Consider the following 21,982-nt stretch of genomic DNA (forward strand, 5'->3'; position numbering starts at 1 on the left):
ACGTGTCTGGGGTTTGCTGAGGGTAGGCAAGGAAAGTGTGGTTAGGAGATGCTTGGGATCCCAGTGCCAGTTTATCTACCGCTGTATCAATGGCAACACCTTCTCAGGTGCCTGTATCGCTGCTTAAACACTTGGTGTAGTTCCCCCCTGCTTCTGGAGTTAATGAGAGTCTTGTCTGTCTTTGTTCTAGCATCGCCAACCCACACATTTAGTGTCTGGGCCAGGCAAGAGGCAGCCATGACAAGGTGAGAAAGATTTTGGGGTTGTGAGAACTGAACTTTTGTGTCAGTTAAGCTGATGGGATATCTGGCTTCAAATCTCTTTGTGGTTTTTAACTTGGACTCGCTCTATATTTTATTTTATTTTAGCTGAATGGGATGGTGAGATGAGTTGTGTGGCTAGAATTGACCTGTTATGCTATCTGCTGAGCACTCTTTGGGTCTGGACCGCCTCTCCTGGTGTGCTCCCCAGAGAATGCTAAGAGCATCAAATTCAATTCAATTCAATAACCTTTAATAGGCATAGTAAAAAAACCCAGCTCATACAGATTCTTAGCATCAAATACCAATCTACTGGTGGTCCCTGGCTCAAAGAGTGTCCAGCTGGCTAGGGCCAGGGCTTTTTCTGCTCTGACCCCTGCCTGGTAGAATAGTCTCTCTAATGAGACCAGGGCCTTGCAGGACCTTATGGAGTTCCGCAGGGCCTGTAAAACAGAACTATTCCACCAGGCCTGTGGTTGAGGCCAGCTAAAGTTTTCCTTATCAGTGCCGGCCTCCCTACCTTACTCCACCACTGCCTGGGTGTTACATCTTATTTGCAGGCTATGCATCTGTTTCAAACTGCCTGCAGGCCCTACTGTGGCCTTATATCGTAATCTAATGCGCCACTGAGAAATGTGATTTTAATATTTGTTAGGGTTTTTTTTAAATCCATTGTTTTATGTAATACAGAGTTTATTGTATATTTATTGCTATGTGAGCCGCCCTGATCCTGGCTTTTCTGGGGTGGGTGGGTGGCGGCTGTGAAATAAATAAATAAAAAGACATTAGGGAAGTAACCTCTGGTCAGTAATTAGTCCAATGGCTAACAGATTGGACTTGGAGTCTTATTCCAGTTTATCCATGGACTTGCATAGTAGCCTTTGGCAAGTCACTTCCTTCAGGTATCTAATCGTTATCTACACAGTAATCCATCTTGTAAAGTTACAAAAAAAATCCAAGAACTTCAAAGCCTTTTGCATATGAGAATGTGTCACATAAATGAGAATTAAACCCAGAGAATAATTGACATCTGATTGGGTTGTACTTTTAAAATGTGTAAATAACAGAACTAGAAGGTTATTGATCCTTTTGCCAGGCCCCTTATTGTAGGAGACTCTCTTTTGTTTTTTTGAGACAAAGGATCAGTATCTTGTACTGTCTTTCAATGAGGTCTCCCCCTTTGCTTCTAGCTCTCCTGTTTCCAGAGTTGTTTACAACGGCAAGAGGAACAGCAGCCCTCGCTCCCCAAGCAACAGCAGTGAGATCTTCACTCCTGCACATGAGGAGAATGTGCGCTTCATCTATGAAGGTGAGTTAGTTACTCCTGAGAAGGCTGACCCAGCAGTTGCTGCACCTTCGTAGAGTCAGTGACATGCCTCCCTGCCTCCTACCCTATGTCTTGCCTTTCTTCAGCTTCAGTCTTTTTTTCCTGTTTGTATCTTTACAGCGAGTAAGGGCAGCTGGAGAAAAAATGGCTGAAACGAAGTCTTTATAACGTCAGAACATTTAAAAATTGATCTGACACTTGGGACTGTCAGATTACTGTTGCTGGTTTCGTATGGCAGATCTTCAGATTTCATATCCAATAATGCAAAGGTCATTGCCTCCCTTCTGTCTTACTGTCATCTTAAAAATGTTCACAGGTACACTTAATATCCAGGATGTCAAAGTCTGTCTGGGTCAAGGGAGAGTCTTTTACTTACCTGTGTCTGTATGGAGGTCTCCTGATCTGTTTTCCTCTCCTGCAGCATGGCAGTGTGTGGAGCGGGATCTCCGCAGCCAGATGGCAGGTGGTGAACGGGGCCTTGTGGAGGAGTATGTGGAAAAGATACCAAACCCCAGTCTGAAGGGTGAGTTTACTTTTGCCAGTTGAGTGTGGAGATCTAGAACTTTGTACGGACATGGTTGTGCTATACAATGTTAAATTTGGAGACTTTATCGGGATCTTAAAACTTTTGATTTGTTCTTTAAAAAAAGAATGATTAAATATAAGCTTTTAATTATATGATTCCAGACACAAATGAGATTCTTCTGCTGAAGGTTCAGATATTAAAGTGAATGGGAGTTCTCTAAAAGGTGTTTGGAGCATGGGTTCTTGCCCCTCCCCAAGATCCCCACTTTTTTCTCCCTATATATTCCCATCCATTGTCCCCATTCTCCATATGGCCTTCAGCCTTTGCAAAATCCTGCACAAAACTAAATTCATGCCATAAATTCATGAGCGTAAGCAGAGTGCTTTTTGATCAGACAAAACTTTAATATACTCCAGCATTCTGTTTCTTACAGTGGCCCAATAGATACCTCCAGAAAGCAGGTCATGAAGGTTTTCCCAAGCATCTGTTGCTCAGAGGTATGCCGTCTCTGAACATGGTCCATATTTAATTATAATGACAAATAGGTGTTGATAGTCCTGTTCTCTCACCTGCACTTAGTTTATTTCAGTTAACATATTGGGAATTTTCTGGCTCCAGAATGTATGTTACAATCCTGTATTGAATTGAATATAACCTGAATGTAGGTTGTGAAATTCAATGTGAAGATGGATCACAGCTTGTTGTATTCAACAGGGCTGTGTAGAGGAGCCAGTTCACTCCTGTTAATCACATGCTTCTGTTTTCCTGTGGCTGGAGTGAGAGTTTAGAGTAGTAGTGGTCAAGTTATGGCGGGGAGTCAAATATTCTTGTTCTTGTGAAGGCCAGCAAGCAAATTGATGGCAAGCAATGTGGATGGTAAAGAGTCTTACCCTAAACTGTCTCTCCTTTCTTCTTCTTTTTTGACAGCATTCAAACCTGTTGATTTGAGTGACCTAAAGCGGCGGAACACACAGGATGCTAAGAAATCCTAAGGTGGCCTGGCTTGGCCCACCCCCCCAATCTCTGGCACGTGGCCACTGATACATGAATTCGATGACTTTGTGTTGGTTTCCTCCTTTGGTCTGGATTGTGCCTGGGGCTGGCTCTGAATTCTCTAGGAAAGGATAGGCTTTGTGCCTATCCTTCACAGCATTCCCTGGCCTGGGCTGCCTGCCTTCATTCTACAACTGGCCCCAGGAATTCTCCTTTTCCCTAGTAAATGACATTTTGCTCAGATGGTGGCCAAGAGACTGGTTTGTACCCTGTCATTTTTTAAGGATGTGGAGTAAAACAGAATGGAATCAGGAACAACCTGACCTATTTTCTCCCTGAACTCTCTCAAAGCCCAGCCCTTCTTAGGAAGAGGCCAAGAGAAGACAATGGGATGGAAGCAGTAAAGGTTTCTGTGGTCCATCTTGCCATTTTCAATGTGGGAATTTAGAATGGTAACTCAACATAAATACCTGAACTTTTCTCAGGTGAATGAAAGGGTGTTGTACTGCAACCTCTGTATGTATGTGTTCAGCTCCCTGGGGCAATGGTGGGAGAGAACAGAAAAGCTGAGAGACCCAGGTACCATGTTCCCCTGAGGGCAAACTCTTTTAAGGTTACTGCAGTATGGGATAAAATGGCACCCTGTGCTGAGGAGATACTCCATGTGATGCTGTCTCTATGCCCTGCTGACTTGCAGCCCCAGCCAGGGGGCAGGCAGTATTTCTGAGCTAGCCCCAGAGCCCAGCCCCATGTCCCAGCAGTGCTGGGGGAGAGCCTTAGTGTGGGCTGGGCACTGGCAGGTGGCAGAACTGCCTTTGCTTGTGTCCAGCCCAGACACTGATGTCGGGGAATCTGCCCAGAGTGGGTAGGCAAGGGGCATGGTGGCTGTTCCTTTCCCTTTGTTATGTCCTCTCTTGGTCTGTGTCTGTTGTTAAGGAGTGTTGTAAATAAAAGCTGGTTAGTCATTTTGATATTCTTCTCTGAGACTCTGTCTTGTATTCCTATGGACGGGCCTTAGTTACCAAGGTCCCTGTCAGCCCTTGGCCCACAGAACCAGAAATCACCACAAAGTCGTATAGAGTCCAAACAGATGGATTTTACTGATCAAATAGGCATACAGTGCAAACGAATAAAATGACAGCTATGAAAGGCTCACTAGCTGGGAGATATTATAAGGCAGGAAAGGCGGGAGATTACACGCAGGAATACAGTTTCCCAGGAGCTGAGTTCCCAGGCTTAGGCTTAGGCATGCGACCTTGGGGGGCAGACAATACAGCACAGAGACAGAGGCAATAACGAAACCGAGATAGCAGCCTGACATTCTGCTCCCCTCAAGGCCCCCTCCCAGTTCGCAAGGGGGCTGGCCTGTTCGGGTAAGCAATGTGAAAGGCGTCGACGAGGTCGGGGGCGGAGACATCCCGTGCGCGCACCCATTCGTCATAGGCAGGGGGGAAATGTTTCCAACGAACTAGATACTGGAGAGTACCATGGTGAATACGGGAGTCAAGGATCTTGGAGACTTCGAAGTGTTCTTCCCCCCCCACCATGATGGGTTGCGCAGGCGGTGGGTCCGGATGCCACCGTGGAGAAGCAACATGGGGTTTGAGGAGGCTTATGTGGAAAACAGGATGCACACGCCTCAAAGATTTGGGGAGAGCCAGTTCCACTGTGACAGGGTTTATGACCCGAGTAATGGGGAAAGGGCCAATGAATTTGGCGCTGAGTTTATGGCACGGTTGGGTGGACCGGAGGTTTTTGGTGGAAAGGTAAACCAAAGCACCCACTTGCAGATCACCCCCGGGGGAGCGATGTTTGTCAGCTTGCGCTTTGTATTTACGTTTGGCCCGGTCGAGGTTGCTAACGAGCCAGGGCCAAGTGGTACGGAGGGCGTGTGCCCAGGAGGCAATGTCGGGGTTCCCCTCCCCCTCTACATCATCTGTAGGAACGATGGGACTGAAATCTTGTCCATACACAGCGAAAAACGGGCTAAAACCTGTGGATTGATGCATGGCATTATTGTAGGCATATTCTGCTAAAGGTAACAGTTCTACCCAGTTATCCTGGTGGTAGTTAACATAACAACGCAAATAACATTCGAGTACAGCACTGACACGTTCAGTTTGACCATCAGTTTGAGGATGGTATGCACTAGACATTCCCTGTTCCACCCCCACCAACTTGAGGAAAGCTTTCCAAAACTTAGAAACGAAACCACTTCCGCGGTCACAAATTATTTTACGCGGAAACGAATGTAAACGAAATATATGCGTTACGAAGAGGCGGGCCAGTTTCTGAGCAGAGGGGATCCCTGCACATGGAATCAAATGTATTTGCTTAGAAAACAAATCAGTAACAACCCACAACACAGTTTTACCCCCACTGAGAGGGAGATCAGTCATGAAGTCCATAGCAATCACTTCCCAAGGTCTGCTGGGCGTTTCAAGAGGTTGTAGCAATCCCGGGGGTTTGCCCTGCGATCGTTTCGCAGCGGCACAAACGGGACAGCTGCGGATGAAGGAGTCAATGTCGGAACGCATTCCCCCCCACCAGAACTGTCTGCGCAATAAGTGAAGGGTCTTCAGAAACCCAAAGTGCCCAGCTGTTTTGGCTCCATGAGCTAAATGTAAAACGTCCTTCCGGAGAGCTTTGGGTACATACAATTTTGAGTCTTTGTACCAGGACCCCCCTTGTTCCAAAACACCAGGAGGTAGGGTATGAGCGGAACGTTCTAAAAGGCACTGGTCCCGAAGGACCGTTAAAAAGGATTCGGAGATGGGGAGCTTGGAGGGAGCCCCCCCGTCGGTCCCGGAGATTTGAGAAATAGTTATAGGGTTAGTGCTTACGTGCGGCGGCGCGCAGACTGCAGGCGGCTGAGCGGTCGGAGGGGTAGGAGGGGCGGGAACTCCGGTCTGTTGCGGTGGCGGCTGGGCAGCCGGTTGGGCTGGCGGAGCTTGCGAGTTAGGGAAGGTGTGTTGATGCTGGGATCGGGTTTGCACAGCCAGCATAGGTAGGGCCCCACGTTGCATAGGGGTGAACAGAGAGTTGGTGGGTCTTTCGAGTTTTACCGGATATTGTGGTAAACGGGAGAGGGCATCCGCGAGAACGTTCTGCTTCCCAGGGACGTGCTTCAGGGTGAAACGGAACTGAGCAAAGAACTCCGCCCACCGTTGTTGTTTCGCCGATAGTTTATGGGACCCCGTGAGGGCAGCTAGATTTTTGTGATCGGTCCAAACTTCAAAGGGTACTTTAGACCCTTCCAAGAATTGCCGCCATAAAGTCAGTGCATGATGAACTGCAGAGGCCTCTTTCTCCCAGATGGGCCAGTTTAATTGAGCGTGCGCAAATTTTTTTGAAAAGTAAGCGCAAGGGTGAAGAAGACCGTCCGGTCCTTGTTGGAGGAGAGCCCCTCCCATGGCTACATCGGAAGCATCGACTTGTACAATGAACATTTGATTTGGGTCTGGGTGCCGTAGCACCGGCTCCGAAGTGAAGAGGCGTTTGAGGGCCAGAAAGGCGGCTTGGCATTGCTCAGTCCATAGGATTTTTGCGGAGGGCAAGGCAGCCGAGCTTACTTTTCCCTTAGTTTTCAGTAGGTCCGTAATGGGTAGAGCCACTTGGGCGAAGTTAGGGATGAATCCCCGATAGAAGTTTGCAAATCCCAGAAATTGCTGTACTTGCTTACGGTTGGTGGGGGGAGTCCAATCGAGGACGGCTTGGACTTTGGCGGGGTCCATGCGAAGACCTTGGTGGGAGATGATGTATCCCAAAAACGTGAGTTTGCTTTGGTGAAATTCACACTTAGCTAGTTTAGCGAACAGTTGATGGTTACGCAGGCGTTGTAGAACTTCTCTGACCAGAGTCACATGCTCGTCCATAGATTTCGAATAAATGAGAATGTCATCTAAGTAGACCACCACCCCACGATATAGAAGGTCATGTAGGATTTCATTGATGAGTTGCATGAAGACCCCCGGGGCCCCTTTTAATCCGAACGGCATTACAAGGAATTCATACATTCCGAAACAGCTAGAGAAGGCAGTGAGGTGTTCATCTCCTTCGCGGATACGGACTCGGTAGTAGGCTTCCACCAAGTCTAATTTAGAGAATACACGGCCTTCCTGTAATTGTCCCAAAATATCCGATATTAATGGGATAGGATAGGCGTTGGTCTGGGTAACCGCATTGAGCTTTCTGAAGTCAATGCACAGGCGAAGGTCGCCCTCTTTTTTCCGGACGAAAAACGCGGGGGCCGAGTTTGGGGCATTCGAAGGGCGAATGAACCCTCTGGCGAGGTTTTTGTCCAAAAAGTCCCGGAGGACAGTGCGCTCGGAAGCGCTCATAGGGTAAATCTTACTTTTGGTTAATGTGCAGTCCTTTACTACTTCAATCGCACAGTCTGAGGCCCGGTGGGGGGGTAAGGTATCACATTCCTTAAGGTCGAAGACATCTTCAAAGTCCCGGTATACAGCGGGTAGAGCCGGTGGTACTGAGCAGTAGAGGTTAACGCTGGAACGGGCGGAAATGGCAGAGCAAAGTTTTGCCGATGCTGGTCGCAGGTGGGACTAGCGAAAGAAATAGTGTTTGTTTCCCAATCAATACTGGGACTATGTCCTTTAATCCAGTTAATTCCCAAGACCACGTCAAATCGGATAGGGGCTATAGTGAAGTCTAGTTGTTCCCAGTGGGAACCAATTCCCATTGCCACCCCTATGGTGCGATGATCAACTGGACCCCCCTGGAATTGGCTCCCGTCCATTTGAGCAAATTGGACGGGGGCGGGTAAAGCCTCTGAGTCGGCTCTGAGGGCAGCAAACGTGGCTTCGTTTATGAGAGTGCGACAGCAACCGGAGTCAATTAGTGCTTTGACGGGGATTTGTGGACCTCCGTTAAGTTGTTGTAAAACTGCATCTACGTAGACGGTGGAGTCCACTTCTTTGATTTTGGTAGGAGCATTCGGTTTGATAGGAAGATCCTGAGAGGTCTGTGGAGATGCTCCATTCACCACAGACCGGAGCCGTTTTTTGACAAGTCGAGGGGAGATTCCAGGTTTAAGGCTGGAGAAATCCAAGGGTTTTCCTCATCCGAAGAGGGAAAGCTGTCCCCCAATGGGGCACTTGTAATCCGAGACCCGGCGGGGTCGTTGGAAGCAGGCAGGGAGGCTGGGTCCCCGGCATGGAGTGCAGAGGGTGTGGGCCTTCCCGGAGCTGCGCTGCGGGTGGCCGCGGTGCCTCTGCGTGGTGGACGACCTCGGGCGCGGGTTGTCGTGCTGGGACGAAATAATTCCTGGCGGCGTGGGCAAACGGCTGCAAAGTGGCCCATTTCTCCGCATGTAAGACAGGCACCCCTCTGAAATCGGGCTTCACGTTCCTGGAGCGGACGTGGGGGATTTCGCGGGACGAGCAGTGGTGCCTTGGGTTGAGGCTTTTGGGTGCCCTTCTCCTTGTGCTTTTGACGGACGAGAGAAATAAAGCGGCGGCGGCTTTCCACTTCCTCGGCTAATAGGATCCAGCCTTCGAGGGTATCGGGATCGCCCCGCATGTAAGACCAGTTCAGAATGTCAGGATGCAAGGCTTCCCTGAAATGATGGATTAGGGTGGTCTCGGGCCAACCTACAATTTTACTTGCCAGTCGCTGAAATTCATCGGCAAATTCCCGAACTGTAGCAGAGCCTTGTTTTAATTGTAAAAGTTCCGTTTTGGCTCTTTCTCCCAGGAAGGGGTCCTCAAACCTCCTTCTCAGGGCAGTCATGAAGTTGTTGAGGGAACGAATCGCACGAGAGCGGGTGTCAAACTGGAGGACCATCCAGTCAGCCGCTTTGCCTGTCAGGAGGGAAGCTACGTACCGCACCCGGCTATCTTCCGTGGGGAAAAGTTGACCTTGTTCTCGCATATAACTGTCCACTTGATGCAAGAAACAAGGCAAAGTCTCAAGAGATCCGTCATACGTAGTCCTCAATTTGAGTTGCTTCCAAGGGCCGGGCGCGGGCTGACCCGGTTGCACGGGTGGTCCGGGCGGAGGAGCAACAGGAGCTCCAGGAGGCAAGGGTGGAGCAGGCACATTAGCAGGTGGTTGCACGGGTGGTCGGAGCGGAGGAGCAACAGGAGCTCCAGGAGGTAAGGGTGGAGCAGGCACATTAGCGGGTGGTTGTACGGGTACCGCCTGACCCGGTATCGGAACGGGCTGTCTCTGAGCTATCAGGGTTTGTTGTAATTGCCTGTTCTCGTGAAGCATAAGTTCCATTACTTCTTGGAGTTGATCCACACGGTCGGAGAGCTCCCGATTCTGGGCTCGTAAAAGATGAACCTCCTCACTTGGGCCCCCAGTAAGATGAGGCTTACTGGTTCGGAAGCTCGTGGCCCATTGAGAGCTATCCCCATATAAATCCTCGTCTTCAGACTCATCTGAGTCTCGACGTCGGTCAGCCAAACGGCGTGCGCGTTGGGTCGCACGCGACGGGACAAACGCCGGGGAAAAGGTTAGACCTGATAGTCCCAGTACATAGTCCTTGGGGCGCGTGTCCACGTTCGCCTGATTCCTTGCTGCAGCCGCCCTGGCTGCTTCCGCCGCCTCTCTCTCTCTTGCGACCCTAGCCGCTTCGGCGGCTTGCTGATCCGCAAGAACTTTGGCGTTCTCAAGTCTTAGGGCAGCCTCTGCCGTAATGCGCGGCAAAAGTTCTGTCTCGAGGAGCAAGAGTATGGGGTCAGGTTCCCCGCCCAGCAGAGGTTGTACTCGAACCGCCAGTGCGGATGCCTCGGCTCCAAACGTCGGGGTCAAAACTTGAGCCAAGGTGGCTACCGGGGTGTCCTTTGTACATTCCACAAGGAGAAGAGCGGTGCTAATAGCGACTCGCTTGGCCTCAGCCTGGCAGCTGGCCGCATCCGGGATCAGGGAAAAACCCTCCGGTGGGGCTCCCGCCATGGTAGAAAGAGAAATAAGATTATCCAGAAGTCCAGTTAATATTTGTAAATCCTCAGTCGCCAATCGGGCATCGTCCAGTAATTGATCCAAGTCCTGAAGATCTAAACGAGCATCAGTATCCTCCGATGTTAACATCCAGAGACGTCCTGTAAGAGATTGCCACTGCGCGTGTACCAGTCCCCTCAAGCGGCAAACCTCTCGGTTCGTCCGGAAAAGTTCAGCGATTAAGTCCTGTAACAGAGTAGGGTCCTCTGAGAAGGGCTCCAGGGTAGTAGATCACCTGGAGAGCTGCACAGCTCCCATCCAAGTGGCAGGCGAACCCCCCTGGGCTCCAGCCTGGCTAGGAGAACGGTGAAGATGTAGGATAGCTGTCATAATGTCAGCCCTTGGCCCACAGAACCAGAAATCACCACAAAGTCGTATAGAGTCCAAACAGATGGATTTTACTGATCAAATAGGCATACAGTGCAAACGAATAAAATGACAGCTATGAAAGGCTCACTAGCTGGGAGATATTATAAGGCAGGAAAGGCGGGAGATTACACGCAGGAATACAGTTTCCCAGGAGCTGAGTTCCCAGGCTTAGGCTTAGGCATGCGACCTTGGGGGGCAGACAATACAGCACAGAGACAGAGGCAATAACGAAACCGAGATAGCAGCCTGACAGTCCCTGAGTTCCGTGTTGTGTCCTCTGTCCCAGCCCATTTCACCTGGTCTCGGGTGAACTTTCTCCAAAGCAAGGGGATGGAAGATAATTTTTTTGTTCTACTCATTGCCCCAACGACAATGGTTGGAAGATCCCCGTGTTTCCTGCCTGACACCTATCCTTCATTGGTGCTGGGCTGGTCGCATCTTTAATTAAGCTTTATTAGTTTTCTCTCAGGCAATTAGCTCTGTCTGGCCTAGTCTGTGGGGCAACCTGATCTGCTGTGGTTGTGATTGTGCCATGTCTCTGGAAGTAGATTAAGATCTCTTTCTATGGGATCACAGCCAAAGGAAGTTATAGAACATCCAGTAGCACCTGAGGAGTGTTGTGTTTAGCTGCCTGCCTCCCCAAAGATTTTGCCTTGCTTCCTGCACAGGTGCAGTTTGATATCACTCTGTTTCAGTACACATCGTTGAAAAGACCTTAGACCTGTTTACATCCCGGTGTGAGGAAATATGCATGAGATTATAGTTGATGTGAAACAAGATCTGTCAGACAGCTTGTTGTTTCCTTGAGGTTTCTGCTCCAACTGGGTGTTCTGATAAAAACGTTTCTGTGCAGTTGGCAGTAAGCAACTCCTAACATTTCCTGCCATTGCAACATGTAGGCACTGTTTCTCATATGACCTTGTTTTCATATAATTACATTCAAGTGTATCTGCTGACAGCCCTACTACCTTCCTAGGACACACTAAGTATTCATACAGAGATGTGCCTGAACAGCATGGTGATGAAGCCATACAGAAAGTGGCTTGGGTAGAGTGAAGTTCTGCTAAGGTTTTCCTGGTCCTTGAAATCCAGGCGTCGTGGGATATGAGTGCCTTAAAGGTCAAGAGGAAGCTGTAGTCGTTCGTACAGGATGATTTCACTGCAGATGTTATTTTTGTCTTCAATGGGATTATCAGAATTTCCCCATCACAAAAATCTGGAATGAGTTAACTGAAATGTGGCTTCCGCGTGAGTGAACCCTTGATCGTTCACTGTGCTGTAAATATTTCAGTGCAATTTGCCTTCACAGATCTGTTCTAGTGCTCGTCTTGAAGTCTTATTTGATTTGCTTAGTCTCTTTTTCATCTTTGCTTCTAGTGGGGCAGTGTTTGTACTGAGAAAAGGCACTCTGGGCCAGTCAGCTGCTCGAATGAAATACAAGGTAACGTGTTGGCTAGAGGCCAGCAAGGCATAGTGCTTAGGGTGTTGGACCAGACCAGGAGACACTCCACACTGCCATGAAACTGGCTGGGCAACTTTGGGCGAGTCATTCTCAGTCTAACCTGCCTCATTAGAAAGTTGTGAAGATAACCATGTATAACCACCCTGAGCTCCTTGGAAAAAGGGTGGGACAAAAACAAAGGATAAGAACAGTATCAGTCAACCGGCAGTACAAGCATCAGTATGAAAGTAACAAGAAGTAGTCTGTGTAGAAATGTAATGTACACATAGAACACCAGATTTAGAACATAGACAAATAAAGGTTGTGAGTGTATGATGATAATGGTGAATAGGGTGATCCCAGAGGTCCTTTCCTTTATGCACACTTCCCTTTGTGGTCTGTGGTGGTCTGTCTGTGGCTGATATATTGAAAAATGGAAGTAGTTCAGTTAAATGAGATCTTATTAGTTGCTCTAAGCTAAACAAAAATAATAGTCTTCAAGAATCAGTAAAGGTGTGGGGACTCTTATTAGGATGGGGAAGCATTAGAGTTTATAGTAGGAATGGGATCCATTCATAATTATAGCATTTCTGATGATGCTACAGTGGAACACTATTCCAAGTGCAACTATGCTTTTTAGAAAAAAAACAGCTGCAGCTGTGAGCAGCAGCCCTCTACTTCCTCCTCTCTTCTGTGGCATGGAGGAATGAAACGAGTGATAGCGCATAGAGTGCATTTTGCTTCCCTCCCCATACGCTGTGGCAGTTCAGTGGAGAACAGGGAAACAAACGGTCTGATGACAGCGTGTCAGTTTTAATTCCTACCTGTTTACAGGCCACAGCAATGGCAAAGTTTTAAAAAACAAAACAAAAGACCTCTCTCTGATCAAACATGCCCCTTGTATGGGCCGCCCTAAGTACCTGTCTCCCCCCTCCCCACTGGGCTCATAGCAGACTGGGAAGTGGAGAAGAGATTTTCAGTTGGAGAAGTGGTGAGTTATAAATCCCCTTTCCCCAGTGTCATAACCATATCACCTTTGCAGCCTCCTTTTACAGTTAAATTTTATGGAGGATGGGTGGGGGATACCAACCATAGGTCCCAATGTCATGGATAAGGTACATTGTAAGGGTGGTTTTGTCAAAGCCTTTTGTGCTTTTTTACACTGCAGGGAGAAGGGGTTAAAGTGACATTTGTCTGTGTATTGGGGAGGGGGAGGGCTGAGGTGCATTAAAGGTTTGTGGATGCCCTTGGAATCCAGCACTATAGAAAGGGTCACACAGGAAGCCTTTCCAGGCCAGATTTGGCCAGATATTCCTGCTCCTGCATTTAGTTTATGATTTTGAATGCATTGGTGCTGGGCCTTATCGTCACGTGATTCATGGTGTTATGGAACTTGAGAGCACATATTCAAGATCACTTCATATGGATTTGTTACCACCTATTGTGATTATGGAGCTGAGAAAAAGTTTGCATAGAGTACAAATGTTGTACCCGTGTAACTTTACATATAGGATGTGTAGCCCAGTTGAATGGCTCTGAAAACCTGGGACTAAGTCTGTTCTGCATGAATGTAGCTGCAGTGTCCCCTGGGACTATGAAACACCTCTGATGCTGTATGAAGGGCCTGGATTCTCAGTGATGCATCTATTAATACACCCAAGATCTAATTTCTTCTTCTGGCCCAGAAAATTTAATACCATCTGAAGTATGCTTAACGAAGATCAGATTTCTCTAAGACTAAACCCTGTTGCCTCTGACCATCAGGAATCTGAAATGATATGCCAACCCCAAAGCTCAAACTTCTACTCCCCCACCCCACATGTTGTTACCTAGATTTTCCTCATGTGTGGTATCCTCAAATTTTAGCAAAGTGAGTCTTCTTAAATGTAAAGTGTAAAATGTCTAAGGCTCTGTAAACGTAACTAGTGACATTTCCAGCTGACATTCCCTGATTTTAGAGTGCTAAATTAGCTCTATGCTACTCTGGATCCGTTGGCAGTTGACATGATATTATGCCCATGGAGAGCTAGGAAAGAAACAGTCTTTCCACATAGACACTATTTGAGAGTGTGAAAATGTGTTTTCCAACCATCCCAGAGAGAAGATATTGTTGAAGGCTTTCACGGTCAGAGTTCATTGGTTCTTGTAGGTTATCCTGGCTGTGTGACCGTGGTCTTGGTATTTTCTTTCCTGACGTTTCGCCAGCAGCTGTGGCAGGCATCTTCAGAGGAGTAACACTCCTCTGAAGAGTGTTACTCCTCTGAGTGTTACTCCTCTGAAGATGCCTGCCACAGCTGCTGGCGAAACGTCAGGAAAGAACATACCAAGACCACGGTCACACAGCCCGGATAACCTACAAGAACCAGAGAGAAGAGTTTGTGTGCTGGTAAAATGCATTTTTCTTGGTTCTTCCTTACCCAAGCTCACTCTTTTTTTTTTTAAAGGAAGATGTTTTTTCAGTTTCATACAATAATAATAAGACTTCCACTACAGGGTACAAATCCATCTTTCACTTAGCATCATCACCAGCCTTATACCATTCCTCAACACACTTTTAACTGTCAGTATGCCCATTTCTGCAACCTCCAGCGCCTTCATTTACCGCCTCTTGATTGTGTTGGTGTTGATGCAACTCGGCGGGAGAGACATTGGGATCCTCCACAACAAATGCTTAACTACTGTAAATTAAAAACAAAAGCAAAACCCTTCAGACTAAGGAAAGAAAAGCAGGAAGAGGAGTTGAGCCTTCGGAGGGATCTTAGTGAAAACAAATAATCGGAGGGAAACAGCTGCCCGGCTCCTGGCAATTCTGGGATTGATTGGAAAGGAGTAGGTATGGCATCTTAATCCAGTCAGAGGCACAGTGGGAGAGACTCTCCATGTTAGCTGTACTTTACTCCTATATATGCATGGCTTCTGATTCCAGAAAACATGGAATACTGTCCAATAAAATGGTAACTTTCTGTTCTTGATTTTTATTCTGTTACTGCCCTGTCACCAAATCCTTATATGATAATCCGCTTCCATAAATTGGTTCTCTTCCCTGAAGGTCCACAGGTCTGACGATTAGAGAATCCCTGAGCTCCTGTCCCTTGCTTATCATTTTGGTACAGCCATGCTGCTGCTCCATAGCATTAGGAGTTTGTATTCTGCTTACAGTCAATCCAGCACGATGAAAGAATAGTAATGTTCCCTAATTGCAGGTATCTCATCAATGAACCTTAGGAGATGGCTTTGGTGAAACATGAACTCCCCTCCAGCTGAAGCGGGGTGGGGATACAGGTATAAAGAAAATGCAGTTTCGGGCTGGAAGAGATTCAGATAAACTGTTGTTAGATTGGCAAAATGTAAATTCTGGTGCTGAATGAAATGAAATAAATGTACACAGTAGGATGTTATAGAGGTATAGCTGAAGTAATTAGCATCTACAAGGGGTGAGCTGACTGTGTATTGGCTGAAACATCTTGGGAGTGCATGGTCTCTATCTCGGATCTGAAGTGGCATAGTAGATACTACCCTGCAGGAGTGTCTCTTTGCCTCTGCCCATGCTCAGACCTTTGTAAATAAAGCCAATACTACAAAATGCCGTAAGTGGCCAATGCCGTCTCCTCCAAAGGGAACTGATTCATATGGGGTGGATGTGATTATATGTTTAATGTCTCCCCTATACACATCCCACTCCAGAAGCATTATTAAAAGAAATGCTGACCTTTGGTTTTGTTTGACTTCTAATGGACCCACTCTTCTTGAAGACTTCAGTCACTTTACTTTGTTTAGCTCTATAGCCTGGTAGATGTTCCTACTAATTTTCTCTGTGTGTAAGTGTTAAGCGCCCTGCAATCAAAATAATTAATGACTAGTGTGCTTTTCTTTAAAGGATACCTTTGTGCCCCCTGTCTTCCACTTGAAGGCAGCAGCCTGTGTCTGTGATGCTGAATGCAGAGGACCTAGGCCTGTTACCCCAGAGAAGGTGGAGCTGTGTGGAAGTGTTTCCAGCTGCCCCTTTCAGGCGCTTAAGGGGCCGGCACCTCTTTTTGGGCTGCAGCAGAACCGGAATAGTTTGGCTGGCGGTAAATAAAGTATTATAAACATTACTGCAATAAGTAGCTGCTTTCTCTTTCATTCCGCTGCACTGGTCTCTGAAGCTTTGTGGAAGGAGTCAAGGTGTGACAGACGGACAGTCGCCATGTTCCACACGGCCCTGGGATGAAATGTGTGGCATGTTTGTGGTTCTGGCCTGAAGGTGGCGATGTTGACATGAGTTAAACATCAAGGGTCGTTGAAGGTTGAAAGTGAGTGAAAGTAAACTGTTTCTCTGGTCAAGAACGTAGAACATGCTGAAGTAGGTCATGCTGATATCTGTCCAGCCTGTCCTCAGATACATGCAGCCCTAGATGTATCACAGATATTATTATTTTTTGCAGATTTAAAAAACACTATTTTGTACCTTGTGGTATACTCCTAACATCTAGCAAAGGTTTCGGAGGTACCAAAGATTAATTTTGTTCGGTGATGGAGTGAATGGTTTATAGCAGTGGCACTCACTCCATGGCTCACACCTGTGCATTATCAGCACACCTGTGCATTATAATGTGCCTTTTTTGGACACACCTAAGTTCCTCCACTCAGTGAATAATCACAGCCATGCCCACCCTACTTGACGGATCATATCTACCAAATAAAGAAAACAGAAATATCTGCTGTGTGTGTGTGTGTGTGGCGGGGGGGGGGGGGAATCCAGAGAAAATTATGTCTAATATCACTGTTCTAAATATTTCTATTTTGTTTGCACAAGAGACAGCCTTTTCATAGCCATAATCATGGAATGAAGTCTTTAAAAAAACCCCGCCCTAACACGTTTACCAGCATGTATATATAAATTTCACAGTAGTCTGCTTTGAACAGCAGAGTTATGCGTACACTTAATTTTCCTCTTTAAATCAAGGCAAAGAACTTGATTTTTATTACCTAATATTAAAATCATTTTAAAAATATGAAAAGGAGGAGGTACTTTAGAAAAATCATTGATGCCATCTCTACCCCAACCAGAGTTGAAAAGATACTTGGGTAGACTCTTACAGCTCATTGCTATGTATGCTTGCACACAAGTCAACCCCAACACATTTACATAAAAGCAAGTGCTATTTAAATCAGTAGGAACTGTTAACAAAAATAGGAGCAAGTTTGCTATACTTTGAGGAGAAATTGGCTCCTGCTAGGGTTGCCAACCTCCAGGTAGTAGCAGTAGATCTCCTACTATTACAACTGATCTCCAGCCGATAGAGATTAGTTTGCCTGGAGAAAATGGCCACTTTGGCAATTGGACTCTATGGCATTCAAGTTCCTTCCCTCCCCAAACCCTGCCCTCCTCAGGCTCCACCCCAAAAACCTCCCACTGGTGGCGAAGAGGGACCTGGAAACCCTACCTCCTGCAGTCTTGGCTTGCCAAATGCCTGTGTGTGAGAGAGATGCCCTTGATTTGCAACTCAAGGCAACTCGCCTTTTGCACAACTGAACCAGAGAGAGGCCTCTCTAATTAGGTACTGCATAAGCCAAGACAGCAGGATCCAGTTCCTTCCCATAAGTAGAGCAAGCTTGCAAACAGTCCCTGAAGACCTTTTTACTTGTCAATAACTCCCAGTATTTTAAAACGGAGCTTGCTTCCACAGGAAAAGTGTGTGGATTTGTAACAATTCCTTGAACGGGATAGCAGCTGCTGTTTTTGATCCATCGATTGTTGTGTTAAGAATTGAAGTTTTTTTCCTTTGCTTATTTGAAGCCCCTCCTCTTTATCCACAGAGGTAGTGACTTGTCCAAGGTTACCATATGAGCTTCATGGCAGAGTATGTGTTTCATCTTATTGCTTACATACCCAAAATCTGTGGTGGTGGAAAGTGCTGTCAAGTCACAGTTGACTTACGGCAACCCGATAGGGTTTTCAAGGCAAGAGACAGACAGAGGTGGTTTGCCATTGCTTGCCTCTGCAGCGCGATCCTGGACTTTCTTGGTGGTCTCCCATCTCTCTCTAAACAGGGCATTTTAACCTTTTATGTTAGTTTCTTCTGCTATTGTGTAATCTGCTTGGTTTATTCTTCTGCATACAATTAGTTTTTCATAGCTTGCAGTTCAATGCATTTTTTCTATGGTTGTGTGAACCACTTTGGAAGCATTTGGAAGGATGGGATAGAAATGTTTTAATAAATGAAATTTAGGACAAATAGTACAATCCTAAACAGAGATGGAAGTCAATGGGCTTAGAAGGGTATAATCCTGTTAGGGCTGCACTGTAAATTACTTGGAATATTCCATTGAAATCAGTGATAAGGCATTTAGGATGGGGAGGTAAATATTTTAGGATACAATCCTACATGTTTATATTGGAGTCCATTGAACTCAGTAGGGTTTACTTCTGAGTAAATATGCATAGGATCCAGATGTACAGCTGTTCCCATTTTATAGTTCTTTCCTGTACCTTCTTCAAGTTTTCGATGATAACTAGACCTTTTAAGCTGGGACAGACACATTATTCCTTAGGATGACACTCTAAATTTGTTACACAACATTGCAATGTGTTGTTTTATTTTATACCCTTCTTCTAACAGTTCCTGACATTACTTGCCTTTTTGAGGCTTATCTGATGACTATATGGTACATCAAGTTGATAATTCCTGTGAGTTAACTTATCTATGACGATGATTTTCAGATGCCTTTTCTGCATGATGGTTTCTCAGCATTTTGGAACTGAAGATTTGTACTTCTCAACCTTGAATGTTATTTGCTACCTTCCTGCATTGTATCTTGTGAGACCTTTTATGAGATTGGTACTTATAGCCTGCCTTAGGCTTAGTATAGTGGCTTTTATCCATCATAATAAAATGATATGTCTGTCCATGGCAATCATAACACATAAGAAAATAAAGTTAGGAATTTCAAAATTGGCTGCTAGGGTGATCATGGTTGTTACAGTGCCCAAAATGAAGGGAATCAGAACATCCAGGTGCAGATTATCGCCAGAACATCCCAGAGATATTTGCAATATAAGCAATGGTTTACTTGCTAGAAGCCAGGTAGGTGGAGGCAGCACAGACAGGGAATGTGGAGAATATCCCTTCCTTTACAAAACCAGGGGGCTTTAACAACTTCTCCGAGCTGTCATTAAAAAAACACTTATCTCTCTGTGACTGTAATTCCTTAGTCAGTGGTTGTCCCAGCAAATATTGAAAGTCTTTGAGGGATCTGTTTTTAGAGATTTCTGTCAAGATCAAAGTCTTTCTGAAAGCTGAAGCAAAGCCTCAGCTACACAGATGGAAAATAAGGTGGGTGTTTAAATTCAGGAGTTCTAATTGATTATTTTTACAAAATAGTTAGCTGTTGTCAAACAAAATGGATTAAAATACCTATCAATATAGGAGAAAATATGGCCAAGCGCCACTTCCCAAGTAGCCTGCACAGCACACAAGGGCAGATCCACTATAAAATGATATTGTGAGTGCTGCAAACTATGGGGTTGGCAAGTGAAGTGAGCAGGGACTGGCCTGTAATATTCGGTATAGCGTCTGTCAGCTCCACCTTGCTCAATAATCTGTCATCTTTTTTGGACTAAGTTATGCCTAAATACAAATTACAGAGTTTTCAGGTTGGATTGGGGTCCACCACAAGGATTTTAAATCAGATGTGTGCGGCTTTTCCCCCACAAGGAACTCAGTTTTTAGGTTGCAGGGTCAGACATGGAACAGGATTGTGGCTCACAAGGAAAGGGTGCTTAAGACTTTTCCCTGGGCTCTATTCCCAATTGGAAATGGTCCTGGGAGGCACCATTTGCCCTGTTGGGTCTCCATGTGTATTGACAGGGTATGTGTAGGTTTTCCCAACAAGACCAAAAGTCCTTATGGCAGATCTGGCTATGACCTGAGGAGTGTGTAATGTGTAGTTATGTAGGCTTTGTCTCAACTTAGCCTATAGCAGGGGTGGGGAACGTCAGGCCCAGGGGCCGTGTCAGGCCCGTGAAATCATTTGGTCTGGCCCTTTGTGGGTCCTGGCAGATCTCTAGCTCAGAAGGATCTAAGACTGGCAATCCGCCCCCTCCCGCGGACAGGAATAGCCTCTATTCAAGGCAGATGTGAGTTTGCTTTGCTGAGAAAAGAAACCTTCCCTCCCTTGCAGAAGAGTCATTAGCTATGGAGCTGCTAGGACCGCCCAACAAACTGTGTTAACCCTTTCCCACCCAGGCCGTGGAGAAACATATTCCCTCTGTACTACAAGAGGGCTGGGGGCGGAAGTGGCAACAATGGAAGGGTTAAATAGGGTTGCCAGGTCCCTCTTCGCAACCGGCGGGAGATTTTGGGGGCGGAGCCTGAAGAGGGCAGGGTTTGGGGAGGGACTTCAATGCCATAGAGTTCAATTGCCAAAGCAGCCATTTTTCTCCAGGTGATCTGATCTCTATCGGCTGGAGATCAGTTGAATTAGCAGGAGATCTCCTGCTACTACCTGGCAGGGTTAAAGGGGGCAGGGCCAGAATGCGGGGGGGGGGGGTAGTTCTTAGCCAGTGTGTCCTCATTTCATCCCTGCAGGCAGAGGTAGCAGGCGCCGGCTGTAGAATCTGACCCTGACCATGCAGAGCAGGAGCAACTCCGGCGTGTGGCTGGACAGCTACTCCCGGCTGGTGCAACAGACCATCCTGTGCTACCAGGTGGGCAAGTGCACCACCGGTTGGATGCCTGCCTGCTTGCCCGTGCCGGGGGGGTCATCTGGGTCAGCTGCCTGCTTGGGGCTTGGTTGGCTAATTTTTAAGTTGATAATTTTGTATGGCCCGCGAATGATGTTATAAATGGTCCTTGGCGGAAAAAAGGTTCTCCACTCCTGGCCGATAGGATGGACTTCTGTCACATATTCTTCATTTTATTTATTTGTTTCTTTTTATCCCACTTTCCTCCCCAATGGGTACCCAAAGTGGCTAACAATTTAAAACAAAACAAAACCACACACACAGCAGGAGAGGGAGGTGGAGAAGTCTTTTGAATGCCATGCAGGACTTACTTCTCTTCTAGCTGCTCTTCTGCCGAGCTTCAGGCTATGAGCTGAAGGATAAGAGCCGTTTGGCTTGAACCTCTGGCCACAGCCAGGTTTTAAGCACTTGTGAGCAAAGAGAACAAACTCAGCCAGATGCTATTAGCTGCTGCTTGGCCAGTTAGCTAGCCGGATCTTTCCCAGTTCTTTTTCAGCTATGGGCTGCTCTTGAAGACAAATCAGACACTTTAGTGGGTACAAAAATGCAGCTGCTGGTCTTTTGAATGTGGCGGGTTGCTCTGAACATATTACTCGTATTCTTAAAGAACTTATTTGGTTGCCTGTTTGCTTTCTGGTTCTTATTTTTAAAGACCTTCACAACCCACATAGCTGAAGGATCGCATTCGCTTCTCCTTATATGAATTCATTCACCAATTACATTCCTTGCATCAGTTCCTTGCAGCTATCATCCCTGCCCATTCTGAGCTTTCTTGGTCTGCTTTTATTGAATGGCTTGCTGGAGAAGATGAGGAAGACACCACCTATATCAGTTTTTAGAAAAGTTGCTCTTTTTCAAAGGGTACTTCTATTGAAATTGTTGCTAGTTGTGGTGTTCTTTCAAACATATCTTTACTTGATTGAATTGATGTGATTAGATGTCAGTGTCTTTTTTTTATACCCTATTGAGGACATTAACGTTCTACTAACTTAATTTGTGATGCCTGTAGACATACTGGCCTGTGAACCACTTTGAGCTTCTTCTGGGAAAGCTGGGTTATAAATATTTCAGTTTATATTATATGTAGGTGTGCTCAAGGTGTTTTGCTGCCACCTTGCCCGGAAGCTAGAGTGCACCTTGCCCACACCCTTCTTACTTTTTAGCTGCCTCTGCTCTCTTTTAAAAATAGCCTGGCAAGCTACACATAAGGGGCTTCCTAAACGCTATTGAGATTACTTCCTCTTCTGAGTGTCTGACCACCATTTTAGTTGCAGCATGCCACCAGAAAAGGAGGTAAAACTCTTGCAAGAAGAAGGAATGTTACAAGAAGTCAGGAGTCCGTGTGCATAGCTTGCTGCTTTCAAGGATGCCTGGTGGG

At 46.5% G+C, this 21,982-nt stretch overlaps 1 protein-coding gene across 1 annotated transcript; it reads left to right on the forward strand.

Annotated features, from left to right (window-relative positions):
- Nucleotides 1-201: 201 nt before the first annotated feature.
- Nucleotides 202-3,665, forward strand: MCRIP1 (MAPK regulated corepressor interacting protein 1). The gene is made up of 4 exons (XM_056867336.1): nucleotides 202-245; nucleotides 1,451-1,569; nucleotides 2,009-2,110; nucleotides 3,041-3,665. Exons 1-4 carry the CDS (start codon nucleotides 238-240, stop codon nucleotides 3,103-3,105), a joined length of 294 nt encoding a protein of 97 aa, XP_056723314.1. The 5' UTR covers nucleotides 202-237; the 3' UTR covers nucleotides 3,106-3,665.
- The last annotated feature ends 18,317 nt before the right edge of the window (nucleotides 3,666-21,982 follow it).

This window comes from Euleptes europaea, chromosome 1 (assembly GCF_029931775.1).
Source record: "Euleptes europaea isolate rEulEur1 chromosome 1, rEulEur1.hap1, whole genome shotgun sequence".
Classification (NCBI taxonomy): domain Eukaryota; kingdom Metazoa; phylum Chordata; class Lepidosauria; order Squamata; family Sphaerodactylidae; genus Euleptes; species Euleptes europaea.

What these genes read in the sequence shown, in the direction of transcription:
- MCRIP1 (XM_056867336.1), top strand. An exon ending in TGTGCGCTTCATCTATGAAG is followed by an intron (nt 1,570 to 2,008) that starts GTGAGTTAGTTA and finishes CCTCTCCTGCAG; the next exon opens with CATGGCAGTGTGTGGAGCGG. An exon ending in ACCAAACCCCAGTCTGAAGG is followed by an intron (nt 2,111 to 3,040) that starts GTGAGTTTACTT and finishes CTTTTTTGACAG; the next exon opens with CATTCAAACCTGTTGATTTG.